Consider the following 14,711-nt stretch of genomic DNA (forward strand, 5'->3'; position numbering starts at 1 on the left):
AGAAGCATGGTAATGGATATAATGAACTCATTCGCGTTCTTATGAGTCATCCTGGCTTTAAGAAGCTGCTACTTTGATTTTGAAAAACAAAAAAAAATCTCAAAACCTGCTTGGACTAGGGTTTATTTATTCTACCTATTTTAAGTCAGAGTGAATACTTCTAGAATGACCCTCAAGTGTTTCCGTAATTTGAGCTGGTTCTATGTGGTCTTCGCAGACAGAGGGAAGCACATGTTTGAGGACAGGTGGATGGGGGACGGAGGGGCCACTGTTGTTCCCCTCACCCACTGAAGGGTCTGTTAGAGATTGTCTCCCTTTTGTAGATGAGACAACACACGTTCAGAGAAGTTCTCTAACTTACTCAATGTCACGGGGCTTTTTGAGAAGAGGACAGAAATTAAACTTGGGTCTGTGTGTCTCCACCCACAATGTCCTTTATTCCTATGCTGTGGACACAGCCACATAAGTTGACTCCTTGTATGGTCTTTATCTTTTTTATTTTTTTTTTGAGAGAGACAGAGCACGAGTGGTAGGGGGAGAGAGAAAGAGAATTTTAAATAGTCTCCATGCCCAGATCAACGCAGGGCTCAATATATCACAACCATGAGATCATGACCTCAGCTGAAGTCAAGAGTCAGACGCTCAACTGACTGAGCCACCCAGGCGCCCCAAGCTTTTTTTTTTTAAACAAACAACCTCTTCTTAGACTGCAGGGTATGCACACAGAATTGGCAATAATGCCCTCAGCCATTTTCAGCATTCCAGGGCTCATTATTACACTAGCCCAGACAGAATCCACACCTTTCGGAAGAGAAGCAATTTTTATATTAATTATACCATTCCTTTTAATCTCCAACAATATATATACAAAAAATAATTAAAAAGGATAGTTATAATTTACCAAGCACGTGAAGCTTAATTAAGGTGAGGGAATTAACAGTTCCTTTGACGGCATTCCAGAATCACGCTTACACATACAGTTTGAAGAAAACTCAGCCTACAAAAGTCTGAGTCTAAAAACTGATTAACAGACTGCCGATGATAGGCAAAACATAAAAGAATAAGACAGCAAAAGGGATTCACCATCATACTTTCCACAACAATTAAAATAGAATTGAATCCCATAATTTCTCCACAGAATGTAACTTGCCAGAAATTTATATGAAAAGCACAGCTCATCTGCCCATGCTCAGACTTCGGCAAAACACTGGAGTTGGCCATTTTTCTTCCTCAAACTTCTTGTTTTCTCGGAAGGGCTAACTGTTGAACTTTTCTTTCTGTCTTCATGGTGCCTTTGGGATATGGAGATGCTTTCTTTGCTTTCTCGCCACTCCAGCACTCAACCCGGCCCTGCTTAGTTGAGGAATTTGCAGTGGTCTCTGCTTCATGGAACTTCCCCAAATGCTTCTCTACCAGCTAGTTGCCATGTAGGCTGTGCTGTGATTTTTCCCCACAAGATATTAATATCTGTGACAACTTACTGTGTAATTTGCAGGATAAATATAGGCAGTGATTAATCGTATGGTTTTTAGCAATGGACAGACTCAGATTCAAATCACAGTTGGCCTCTTACCAGCCATGTGATCTACGAGCCACTTAAACTTCTCTGTAGGAGGAGGATGCTAATACCCACCTCACAGAGTGGTTGTGGGGATTAGAGGAGGTTGTGTTGGTAAAAGACTTGGCGCATGCTTGGCACTCAGGAAGCTCTTGGTTTATGGCGGTTATTATTATCCCAAGAGTATTTGCATTTTAATGTCACGAGATGACAGTATCCTTACCCAAAGGAATGCGCATTTCAGGGTGGGGTTCTATCTCAGAGCAGGTGCTACTCAGATCTCACCATGGAGGTAATTGCTTGGTTCTCCTATATGTATGGTTCTTATCCACTCAAGGGGAAATCTTTGTCACATGGATCTCATCGATAGTTGATGTAGGACCCCAATGACAGATGTCACTTTTTCTAAGATTTATATGTGGACTGATTCAGGTGCACCCAAAGGAGTCAGTCATTTCAATTTGCCACAGAACAGTGCTACCCGCAGTGTAGACCCCAAACCAGCAGCCTCAGCCCCATTTGGTGGGAGCTTATTAGAAAGGCACATTCTTTGTCACATCCCAGACCGACTGAATCATAATCTCTGGGAGTGGGCCTGGATATCTACATTTTACCAAAGCACTGCAGGTCATTCTGGTGCACCCTAACATTTGTGAGGCCCTGTTATAGAACACCCGTACAAGCCTTTAAGCTTTGGGAAACCAGAAATATTCACTCTGCATCTTTGGGGAGCATCCTACAGGTCCTAGAGAATGTATATGGCTGTGCATTCCCATACGTTCCACTCTGACATTTTAAGGACAGCCTTAGAGTGGACCGTGGAAAGTTTGACTATCACCAGCAGCATGACATTAACAATGATATCAACTTCATTCTTACTTCATTTGATAGACTGCCTTTCTTTCATGGTTTTATTCTTTTTATGCTTCAGGTTAGTTGTGTATTTTAGGGTTATTCTTTTGTGTATAAATTATTGAGATTAATTAGAACTACCTGTAGGGCCACCTGGGTGGCTCAGTCGGTTAAGTGTGGCTCAGTCAGCTCTTGATCTCAGCGCAGGTCTTCCCACGTTGGGCTCCAGGCTGGGCATGAAGCCTACTTGGGGGGGAGGGGAGTAAGAGCTACCTTTAAAATTCAGGTTAAATTAGCATAATTTTTCTTAGAAATATATTTCAGCCATTTATAATTTTGTCTCAATGTGCTGACTTTTGGAAGTATCTAAGCCATTTTCCTATTTATATTCTCATTTTTTCCTAAATAGATGTTAGTTAGTAATCTATAGATATTTACTACCCAGGGTACAAAACGTGTACCTTTTATGCTGCCTTGTCTTCTTTTAGGGAAAAAAAAACATACATTCAAAATGTGATATGTTCAAAATCAAGTGTATATCATTTTTTTTTTTTTTTGAGTGGGTCGACTGCTTTTCAGCTCTGGTGGCCATCATGCAAGAACAAGCCATATGCTCAAACCACGTAACTTGTAATCATAGAAAGGAACCCCAGGTGCAGGAGGTGGGTTACTGATCTTCAGATAATGCTCTGTCCATGTCCTAACTCCCAGAAACTATAAATAGGACCTTCTTTGGGAACAAGTTTTTTACAGATGTCATTCAGTTAAGGTTCTCAAGATGAGATCATCCTGGATTAGGGTGAGCCCTAAATCCAATGACAAGTCCTTAGAAGGGAAGAGAAGAGACACAGAGACACAGAAGAGAACACCATGTGAAGATAGAGGCAGAGATTAGAGGGATGTGTCTATAAGTCAAGGGACGCTAAGCATTGCCAGCCACCACCACAAGCTAGGAGGAGTCTCCAGAAGGAACCAGCCCTGCCAACACCTTGTTTGGGGAGTCTGGCCTCCAGAGGATAAATATCTGTTGTTTTAAACTACCGACTTTGTGGTACTGTGTTATGGCAGGAAACTAAGCTAATTACGCCAGCTCATTTACAGTACCTTTTACTAGTTGAAACTATCAACATTGGCAAAATTTGGGTTTAAGAAGCTTTCATGAGGAAATAAGGAAGGCTTACCAACAGGTTGCTGAGTTTCTGTTCATATACTCTGAGTCATGAACCCTTAAGCAAACAACAGTAACACAGTTTTCAGAAATGGGAAATATAGCTATTAGCATTTTATTCATTGGACCAAAAAAGCATGTGGACAAACCAACACCAATGAGCGTAAGCTGCTTAGTCTTAGAAAACTTGCATAGTCACAAACGATAGCAGAGCTATTTTACCATCTGTAGGAACAGCGAGAGACTAAAGAGGAACAGACATTTCTTACGTTGAATAAGGTTAAAGAGGAAGGTGTGAGATTAGTCTCAGTTGTATATAAGGTTTCAAATGCTTGTAGATACATTCATTAATTCACTTACCCCATTAAATAAATTTAGGGAGTATGATGTTAAGCACTGAAAAATATCGGTGTTTAAGATAAGTTTTTTGCTCTCAGAGAACAAATAGCAAATGGGAAATGTGGATAATAAATAAGTAAACAGATAAATAAAATATTGGCACATGGTATGAAGGAAATAAACAAGGTAATTAACCACTCAGTAGAAAGTCGCCTTCCCAGTGTTCCTGGTTTTTGTTATTGGCATAAAAAAGCATACTAAATGTAATTGTGTTGTTCAGTTATTTGTCTACTTATTTATATTCTCTCCTTCTGGACTATAAAAGCCACATGATCAGGGACCTAATCTTGTTTCTTGCTATCTCCCGAGTGTGAGGACACTGCCTGGCACGCTGTGGACACGCAGTACATATTTGTTCAATATATTTATTTATTGATGAAGTGAATATGATAGAAACTGACAGAGGCCTTGTGCATGACTAGGGGATGCAGAGAGCATTGTATTTGTATTGCACTTGTATTTAAAATCCTTGGTCAGGGGCGCCTGGGTGGCTCAGTCGGTTAAACTTCCGACCTCGGCTCAGGTCAGATCTCACATTCGTGGGTTCGAGCCCCGCGTCAGGCTCTGTGCTGACAGCTAGCTCAGAGCCTGGAGCCTGCTTCCAGTTCTGTGTCTCCTTCTCTCTCTGCCCTTCCCCCTCTCATACTCTGTCTCTCTCTGTATAAAAAATAAATAAAACATTAAAAAAAAATAAAATCCTTGGTCAAAGTGTTTGACCAAACTGCTTTGTTTTGTCTACATTTCTAAATATGACATTTGGTATTTACACATCAGAGTTCACCTAAAGTTGTTAAAAAATGCTTATCAAAAACTTCAAAACAAAATTGCAAGATTGTGTTTTAAAACAAATCGTTAGGAAGAATTCAGGAACTCACTTTCTTTAAATTTAGCAGTCTACTTCCCCCTTCACAAATTTAAGAGATTGGCTGGTCTGCTGAAAGCACAGGTTTGCATTTAAAATCATCCCAATTAAAGCCATAAAGCCTTCTTCTAAATCTGTAGGATATGAAAATTGTTTCCCTTTGCTTTCTATTTTTCTCTTAGCTTTAAATACTAACTTTAAAATCAGTAAGACAGTTTGAATACCCTAAGAGAAAACTGAGCAAAAGGTAGAACAAGAACCTGTTGTCATAAATGAATACATTTTAAAAACAAAGAGAAAGAATATAAAAAAAAACACAGCAAGCCAGACAGTAAATGAAAGCCTATTCTACCGCTTTTGCAGTGAGGGAATTGCAAAGTAAAATAACGAGTTAACATGTTTTGCATATCATTTTGGAAAGAAACTTTTGAGAAAACAGGAACTCATACACTGTTACTGTGAATATGAATTTTTTCAACTTTCCAGGAGCAATTTGAAAAAAATGAACTAAAAGCCTTAAAAATATATTTGCCTTTAGGCTGCCTGGGTGGCTTAATCAGTTAAGTGTCCAGCTTCGGCTCAGGTCATGATCTCATGGTCTGTGGGTTTGAGCCCCGTGTCAGGCTCTGTGCTGATTCCGTGTCTCCTTCTCTTTCTGTTCCTTGGGCTCTCTATGTTTCTCAAAAATAAATAAGCTTTAAAAAACATATATTTGCCTTTGGCCTGTTAATTTCACTTCTGAGAATATATCTTAAGGAAAAAATGAAGTATATGTGAATATTTAGCCATAAATATAATTAATTAAATGAAATACTATTTATGGTAAGAAAGTATTGGACATCATTTAAGTGACCAACAAGAGCAAAATAAAGTTATGGCACTTTTAAAAATTCAGTATAATAGTATTTGTCAACTACAAGTATTTTCCACAAGTTTATTTATAGACATGGAAAGATGCTGAAAAAGTATTAAGGGGGAAAAGCAAATTAAAGATAATTGTTACAATATTGTGTAAAATATTTACATATTTTGAAGAAAGGGAGATAGAGGCTGAGGTAGGAAACAGGAAATATATACATGGATGTGTTTTTTGTGGTTGTGGAGTAGCTTGTGGTCTTTATGGTGAATACCATGCTTTTGTATTAAAGTGTGTATACTTTATTTAAAATGTAAATATGGGGCGCCTGGGTGGTTCAGTCAATTAAGCATCCAGCTTTTGCTTTCAGCTCAGATTATGATCTCATAGACTTGAAATCAAGCCCTGAGTCAGGTTCTAAGCTGGGTATGGAACCTGCTTGAGAGTCTCTTTTTCCTTCTGCCCCTCCCCCACTCAGGCTTGTGTGTGTGGTCTCTGTCTCTCTCTCAATAATAATAATAACAATAATAATAATACAAAATGTAAAGATACATAGTTTTGCTTTAAAGTTTCCCTGGGGGAACCAATAGAAACAGGGATAAAGGCCATGAGCAGCAGTTTATATAAGCAGACACCTGTTTAGCTATCCTGGATGTGAAGAAATGCTTAAACTCACAAGTGGAAGAAGAAATGCAAATATTACGTTGACGGGAAACCAGTTTGTACCCATTGGATTGGCCCAAAAAAGGTGGAAATTTGGTGAGAAAAAGGGGCAATAGGATTCTAGAGGAATCCAGATTGGCACAATGCATCCTAGAGAATGGGTCTGGAGGACCATTCTAGAGAGCACATTAAAAAGTAGGTTCTTCTGTGATTAACCCTCCATCCAGGTCCAGGTAATAAAGAGAACACCAAATCAAACTGACTTTATTTTATTATGGATTAATACAGACTTATTGTCATTATGGACTTTGTTTTATTATTTATATCATGGATAGAAAAAGCAAACAGAACCTACCGCTTCTTTCCACCCGATTCACACAAGCACGGTGGACTGTAAGGAAGTGGTGAAAATCTTGATAAAGGATCACATGAACTTGGATTTTACAATAAATGAGGAGGAAATGGATAAAAATGATCGGATATGTGAATGTTAGGAATGCAGACTTCAAAATGTCACAGCATGAACACAGCCTGTTTAAGTCTCTAGAAGCCACCAGCCCTGGAGTGACACAGCAACTTAGAAGGACACAGGTTGAAGAGATGACCCTTTGGGCAGAACCATGTCCGATTTTGTAGGCAACCCCCCACATCCTGGGGGGTCCATCATAACACCCAGCTCCTGTCCTAGCGCAGCAAGAAAAATATTCAGAAAGATTTTATTTATTTATTTATCTGAAAAAAATTTTTTTAATGTTTGTTTATTTTTGAGAGTGGGGAACTGACAGAGTGTGAGTGGGGGAGGGGCAGAGAAAGAGGGAGACACAGAATCCGCAGCAGGCTCCAGGCTCTGAGCTGTTAGCGCAGAGCCTGACACAGGGCTTGAACCCACAAACTGTGAGATCATGACGGGAGCCAAAGTCGGATGCTTAACCGACTGGGCCAGGCAAGCACCCCTAGAAAGATTTTATAAACAAAAAGACATCCAGTATCATTAGAAGTGAATCTTCCCCTGCCCCCACTGTGGGCCTGGAGTGTGAGGGCACAGAGAGTTGTCCAGGCCTGATTATGAAGGACATGATAGGTCATGGTGTAAGTTTTAGTCTTGAGAAAAATTATAAAAAGCACATGATCTGACTTTTATTTTAGAAAAGTCACGATGGGAGCTTTAAGAGAAAGATTTGTGATTAGGTGACCACATTTTGAACTCTCCAGACCTCAGAGGAAAGCAGATGGGCTGTGGACCATGTTGCCAGCCAGGCAGGACACGGCCGATGTTTATTCAGTACAGAATCAAAGTAGGCCAAAAGTAGGGGGGACATCCAGATGGGAAGCATAACGCTAAAACACTAAGGTGGCAGTGAGGATTAAAACTAGGGGTATTGGGGCTCTTGGATGCCTCAGTTGGTTGAGTGCCTGACTGTTTGTTGATTTTTTCTTGGGTCCTGATCTCACGTTTCATGGGTTCCAGCCCTGCATCAGACTTCAGGCTCAGGACTGACAGTGTGGAGCCTTCCTGGGATTCCCTGTTTCCCTCTCTCTCTCTCTTTCTCTTTCTTACTATTTCAAAAATAAACATAAAAATTAAACAAACAGACAAAAAAGTAGAAAGATCTTGTCCAGACCTTAATGCCAAGTACGACAGTGACGGTGGAGACCATGGCTATAAGGACTTTAGTTGCAGTGTAGTCTGTGTCCCAGAAAGCTGGAGACCACCGAAGGGTCCATATCTGGGGAGGGGGGGGGTAAGTCGATAGTGGCGCTGGTTACCACAGAATTCTCTGTAGCTGCTGTTAGAAATAGGCATGCCACCAGCGGTGGGGTTAGAGGTCTGAAGAGGTTGCTAGCTACGGTTGCTGGATAAAAATATAGGGTGCCCAGTTAAATTTGAATTACTGGCAAGCAACAGATTCTTCGTCAGGATAAGTATATCCCAAATAATTGCTAGGTCTGGCAACTCTAGCCATAGTACAACCCAACTTCTGAAAATAAGAGCTATGCACACGGACAAATCAACCCAACGTGTTTCCTAAGCACACATAGCAAACACAACGATGGCTGTTGTGTTTGTGGGAGAGGATACTGGGGAGAAAAATGAATACATTAATATTTACATGAACAAAGAAATAAAAGAAGAGAAGGCCTTAAATGGACAAGTGGTAACAGTGAGCTGAGTATGATTAGCTCAACTCTGTACCTAAATCCAAAAAGAAGTAAAAAAAAAATGTTTCCTTGCGCTCTCCTGGGCTCTCTTCTCTGCGTTCCCGCGGACACTGCCTGGCCGATAACCAGCATATTCTGCTCCATAAAACTGTCCCCACGCACTCTGACACCTTCCAGCACAACCAAGCTGCAGGCATGTGAATAGGTGAGGGAGTGCATAGGTGAGCAGGGACTCAGGAGGACAAAAGATTAATAATTGTATAAACCACACAAAAAATGAAACCAGTAAACAAATCTCTTAGGAACGTCGCTTCCCCTAGATTTACGCTCCTAATAGAGGAACATTCTCGTAGAGTAAATATTAGTAAAAGAATATCAGCAAGCACAAATCCTTAACTGTTGCTAAGAGATAGGCAGAAGAGTAGGCAAAGTTAAGTCTCCTCATTGGAAAATGTCACCAAGTAACTCTTATACTCTTAAAACCTTTTTCTTTTTTAACGTGACAGCTGATTACAAGGAGAGCTTTAATACGATTGGAAACATCGAGGAGATTGCATACAACGCGGTTTCCTTCACCTGGGACGTGAATGAAGAGGCAAAGGTGAGTGAAAAAGTAGCTGTTGATTCATTTCTCGTGCCTTTTAAACCATGGTCACCATTCCCTGTGGTTGACTCTTTTACAACAGCCTCTATAAGTAGGGAAAGATCTGTTAATCCAAGCCAGAAAAGAAAAAAAAAAGAAAAAGAAATGAACCTGTTGTCTTTCTTTAGTAGTTACACACTTTCAGTAACGTGCAGTTAAACTGCCTTTTGGAGGGTAAAGGAGAAAAGGAAATGGGTGTGTTTCTCTGTGGCCTCCTGTGGGACGGGCCAGGCTGCACATCCCTCACTGGTCCTCCAGCTCCCTGGGCTTTATTTTAGCACGTGGTCCTGGCAAGGTTTGGTCAGAAAACCTTGTCCACCTACACTGCAGATTCCTGCAATGAGCCCTGGCTGCTGCCTTCCTAAGTGGCAGGAAAGTGTGCAGAGTCATGTCTGCATAGGTAAGCACCTGGGTAGGCCTTCTGGCCCCATGACTGTCCAGGCAGACCCCGCTTGAGGGAGAGGTACAGAAAGCAGGACTAGGGGTCTCTGACCTTCACCCCCTGCAGCAGAGCCAGCACCATGAATTGAACCTTGTCTTCAGTGCTGACTGCTTCGACTTGTCTTTTTTTCCTGGTGCCAGTATGGTTAGGAAGGGCGACAGTAAAATCTCCAGCAAGTTGCACCCTGAGGATAGGTGTCCATCACTGCCCTGATTTGGGTAAAAAAAGTATGACTCGTGGATACGCAGACCTGTTTTCCAGACTTCGAGTCTCTTTGATTTTATGAAAACTGCAGACTGCTTATGTTCACTCTTCTTTCTGTGTCCTTCAGCTTCTGATCTTTAATCCTTCTTTTGTACTCAAGAGAAGGTTCCAGATGAAACCTAAGCTTGTTTTCTGCCTCAGTTATGTACCATTTAGGAGAGTGTTAGAACACTCTTGTCTTCAAACTAATGAAAAGGTCAATGTAAACAGTTCCCTTCAATGCTTTATTGTCTTAGAGCAGGGGAAAGCTGGGTGAGGAAGGAAACTGGATGAGAGTTTGTGGGCATGAGTTATGGACAAGATGAAGTGCTCAGTGTCTCATTTCACTCAGGTATGAAACCATGTAAATGAAATTGGCTTTAGGCCCAAGAAAGGCGACCAAATGGGTAAGCAGCAATGGAGTGCCAGAACAGGCTGGAGAATGTTCCAGAGGCTCAGTGCATCCAAGGGAAGGAAGTAGGCCTTGCAATGAGTGGATGGGAGGTCAGGTCCCACACAGAACTGTAGGGAAAGCTTGTCTTCTAGGTTCACTCCGCCTCCATTTAAAGTTCCTTGCTCAAATCTTGTCCTCCCCATTCATGCTTCATGCCTGCAGTGACTAGATTACTGGGCTAGATAATGAAAAGCCATCTGTGCAAAGGCACCATGGGATGGGGGTTCAAGTCCTAGGTGAGTCATCTGCCCACCCTGGGCCTCAGTTCCCTCCCACATACAAACACAAGAGTACTTTTCCAGTGACTTCTGTGCTGGGATTATGCTGCGGGAAGATCCAGGGCTCAGGGAGAGACCACAAGGGAACAAATTCCCCCCCGATGGTGGGAGGGGTGAGAGGCAGGCCAACTATATAGGGAGCTTAGGGATCAGGAAGACAAGGGTTCCTATCATTGAAAGTGCCTTGTCATGGGTGCCTGAATGGCTCGGTCAGTTGGCGTCCGACTCTTGAGACTTGATTTCAGCTCAGGTCATGATCTCAAGGTTTGTGAGATTGAGCCCTGCATTGGGGTCTGTGCTGACATCACAGAGCCTGTTTGGGATTCTCTCTCTCCCTCTCTCTCTCTACCCCCTCCCCTGCTCAAAATAAATGATTAGACATTAAAAAAAAAAAAAAGAAAGAAAGAAAGGGCCTTGTCAGTGTAAAGCAAGCTACAAGTGTGCACCGTGATCATAGCCCTAGTTTTCATCGTCAGGCCGCCTGTGATAATGAGTGTCAGCAGGTGAATGTGTCAGTAGGGATCCTTTAAAGAAAATGCCTCACCATGGGGCGCCTAACTGGCTTAGTCGGTAGAGGGTCCGGCTTCGGCTCAGGTCATGATCTCGCAGTTCGTAGGTTTGAGCTGTTAGCACAGAGCCTGGAGCCTGTCTTCGGATTCTGTGTCTCCATCTCTTTCTGACCCTCCCCTGCTCACGCTGTCTCTCTCTCTCTCAAAAATAAATAAAACATTAAAAAAAATTTAAAAAAAAGAAAATGCGTCCTCAGAGGTGAGCTTAAATGATGAGGCCCTGTGGTGAACCAGCAAGGTAGTTCATTTTGGGTTGAACTGACATTTGGCAGCAGGGCAACTGACCTACTTCAGCTCAGGTCATGATCTCACGTTTTTGAGTTCGACCTCACATTGAGCTTGGTGCTGACAGCTCCGAGCCTGGAGCCTGCTTTGGATTCTGTGTCTCCCTCTCTCTCTGCCCCTCCCCCACTCCCACTCTGTCTCTTTGTCTTGGTCTCTGTCTCTCTCTCTCTCAAAAATAAATAAACATTAAAGAAAATATCAGAGATCACCTGGGTCCAAATCTCAATACGTATCAACAAGTTTGATAATACCACTTCCTGGTTGAAAATGAGATTCCTCTTGCGCACGACTGGCTTTAAGGACAGCAATGTCAGAAGAGACCTTACAAGTGCGTTTTGAGCCACAGCAGCAGCATTTGAGAAAACCATATGTTTTCCTACGATAACTGTGTTAAAGAAGAGGTTTTACGTGGACATTTAAGGTTCAGGGCATTCATTAAAAAAATTTAACAGCCTGGTATTTGGTAGTCTTACCACATATACATACATAATCAGGACCCGATGATAAAAGTTTATGAGTTTTTTCGAGAGCACAGTTCCAACTTTTTCTTTCGTCGCTGCCTTACGTTATATTTTAGCTCTCCTTTAGCACGAACACAAGAAAGCCAAGGATTCAAAACTCTAATGGTTCAATTTAACTGTAGGAAAACGTTAGGCCAGGGAAGGTGTTAAAACTATTAGTGAGGATGAGGCCTGGGGATTAACTGCAGGTTTTCCGTCTTGGCGCCCGGTTCTGGCAGAGCCGTCAGAGCTCTTCGGCCCAGACCCGGTTTTGCTGGCTGTTGCACAGTGCCCCTCTGCGCAACACAAGGGCAGCAGAAAGAGTCTGCAACAGGACATTCTTTTCCCCTCAGGGTCTGTGCAGTCTGGAAGCTCCTGTCACACGAACTGGTGTCCCGGGGTCTCTGGGAAGGACTCAGCTGGTGTCTGGGTGGGTGAGGTTCGGTGTGTCCATGCTGTCACAGACTGGAGATCGACGGGGGGTCGGAGCACAGGTGATAGCACTGAAACGGGGCTCAGGTAGTCAGCCACTCGTCCCAGCGCCGGAACAGCTGGCCTTGTGAATTGCCCCTTCCAAGCTTCAGTTTCCTCTTTCTTCCCTTAGCCACACATTGGTACCTACAAAGTACATTTGTTGCTCGCTAATCCCCAAGACAAGGAATTCCCATGCAAGACCGTATTGAATTATTGGAGAGCGGTGAGCTCAGATTCCTGGCACTGAGCACTGCCTTTCTTCAGCAATGACATCACCGCCAGAGCCGGAGGGCAGCAAACCGTAATTACAGACTCCCCTTTCTCCCAGATTTCCAAAGAGATTCTTGAAACCGGGCCCCTTATTTTTGTCCAGTGCTGTCTTCTCTGTTCACGGTGATTTCAAGAAACCTCCATGTGCTACAAATGCATCTCGGGTGACCCCAGAGAATTACATGACGCTACTTGGTACTCCGAGAAACAAGGTTCCTTTCTGTGTCTTTTCTACCAGAACACACCATGGCACTTTCTCCCGTATTTCTATGCTTCATCCTGTCTGTGGTTTATAAGCTAAAACGAAGGAGGCTTCTTTCCAGGAAGCCTTTTTTCATCCTTCTGCATCCAAGCCTTTTGGTGTGATCTCGATCCAATAAAAATATTCCTCCTCCCTTATTACCAGCACTGCTGAATAATCAATCAGTTAGATAAGCCCACTACTACCCTACTCCCATCCCTGATTTGTAAAAGAATCTATTATAATTCAATAACAGGAAGTTCTGGCACTCCTAGGTTACTCTTTGCTGCTTGTCACCTCTGTTTGCAGAAGCGGGGATGGCCCTCCAGCGCGATGCCTCCCCCGTGGCTCCCCCTCTCCATGCTGAGTCGCAGGAAGGACTTGGGGGACTTGCTAGCGCAGCCTTCTACTCTGCCAGAAATGTTCTTCCTGCATTTGGGGGTTCAGGGAGGAACTTTTAGACAGGAAGTTGTTGCAGTTTTAGAAAGGGTTAGGGACACAGATAAGGCATATGTTTTTATCCCTGTTAAATTTTTGTGCTGAGATTGGGGGTGGGCAGGGCTGAGACCTGGTCGGGGCAGGGCAGGGAGCAGAGAGGCTGTGAGACATCATGGATCATTTTCTTGTGAATCTCAGATTCTGATGCCACCAAATATCGACTTCCTACTAGCAGGCACTGCAAGATTAGGCAAGTGGACAAGGTGGACTTTAAACGTATGTCCTTCTGAGTCCAGAGTCCACGAGAGGGAAATCTGCATTTTTTTTTAGACCAAAGCATACTGTGGTTTTTCTTCTCAAAGCAATTTATGGAGTACAGCCCCAGAAAACAAGAAAACAAATGGTTAGCCCCATCTCCTTGAGCAAAGCAGTTCCATCAAGTCACCATGATTTTGCCACTCTGTCTCCTTACTGCCCACCAACAAGATGGGTTTGCTGCTCCGTCCACGGCTTTGGTTACCCTGGTATATTTTCTCTTGATATCATACATGTTATTGTTTAGAATGAATCTGGGAGTAAGGACTGTTCAACTGAGTATGTGTGTGTGTGTGTGTGTGTGTGTGTGTATTAGCCTTACATTAGCGATCTCATTTGCACAATCACGAGCTTTGTGTTACTTAAAGATCGGTGCATGCTTTGTAATGTAACCCTGAGACGTTCCAGGGTTTTCTTCGCCACAGCGATACACATTTGTACTCCCCGACTCTCTCCAGCTGCTTTCCTTGGTGTCCTGAATTTCATTTTCATCTTCATCTGCATTATTTTCGTACACTTTTCTTGTACCCTTTTGTTTCTGCTATGTAACAGTGTTCTAACACTGTTCTGAACCGTGAAGACTATTCTTTTCTCTTTTTGGCAATACCATGCAAGAAGCACAACATGAAAAAAAATTCAATGCAAGAATGATGATTATCATTAGAGAAAATAAAGGTTACAGGAGGTACACATTGGCTTTTAGCTTTATGTGTGCAACTTAAGAAATCCAATAAACGAAAGCCTGCATTTACCAATCTAGTAAATTCCAAGTAAATATTTACACATAAGCAATATTCATTTTAGAGATATATTCCTTGGCTTCAGGGTCCCTTTGGATGCTTTGAATGTGTCGGATTTATGGAAGAGATGTATGTATGTATGTAATTTTTGAAAGTGTAAGGAAGGAAATTCAAGGTGAGGGGATGCATGTTGATATTTCTTCTGAGCCCTATTTCCCTGAATGTTTGTGCCTTTTATTTATTACATTTATATCTGAATTTGCTCTGATCCCAAGCGGATATTATATGAGAATTGAGACCC

The 14,711-nt window shown here is 42.4% G+C and overlaps 1 protein-coding gene across 1 annotated transcript in view; it reads left to right on the top strand.

Annotated features, from left to right (window-relative positions):
* Window positions 1-14,711, top strand: part of GRHL2 (grainyhead like transcription factor 2) — a 114,206-nt gene that overhangs the window by 44,860 nt on the left and 54,635 nt on the right. The window contains exon 8 of the mRNA XM_029923776.1: window positions 9,025-9,119. Coding sequence (XP_029779636.1) covers window positions 9,025-9,119 — 95 coding nt within the window. The remainder of the gene's footprint in view (window positions 1-9,024; window positions 9,120-14,711) is intronic.

Source organism: Suricata suricatta, chromosome 15 (genome assembly GCF_006229205.1).
Source record: "Suricata suricatta isolate VVHF042 chromosome 15, meerkat_22Aug2017_6uvM2_HiC, whole genome shotgun sequence".
NCBI classification, from domain to species: Eukaryota; Metazoa; Chordata; class Mammalia; order Carnivora; family Herpestidae; genus Suricata; species Suricata suricatta.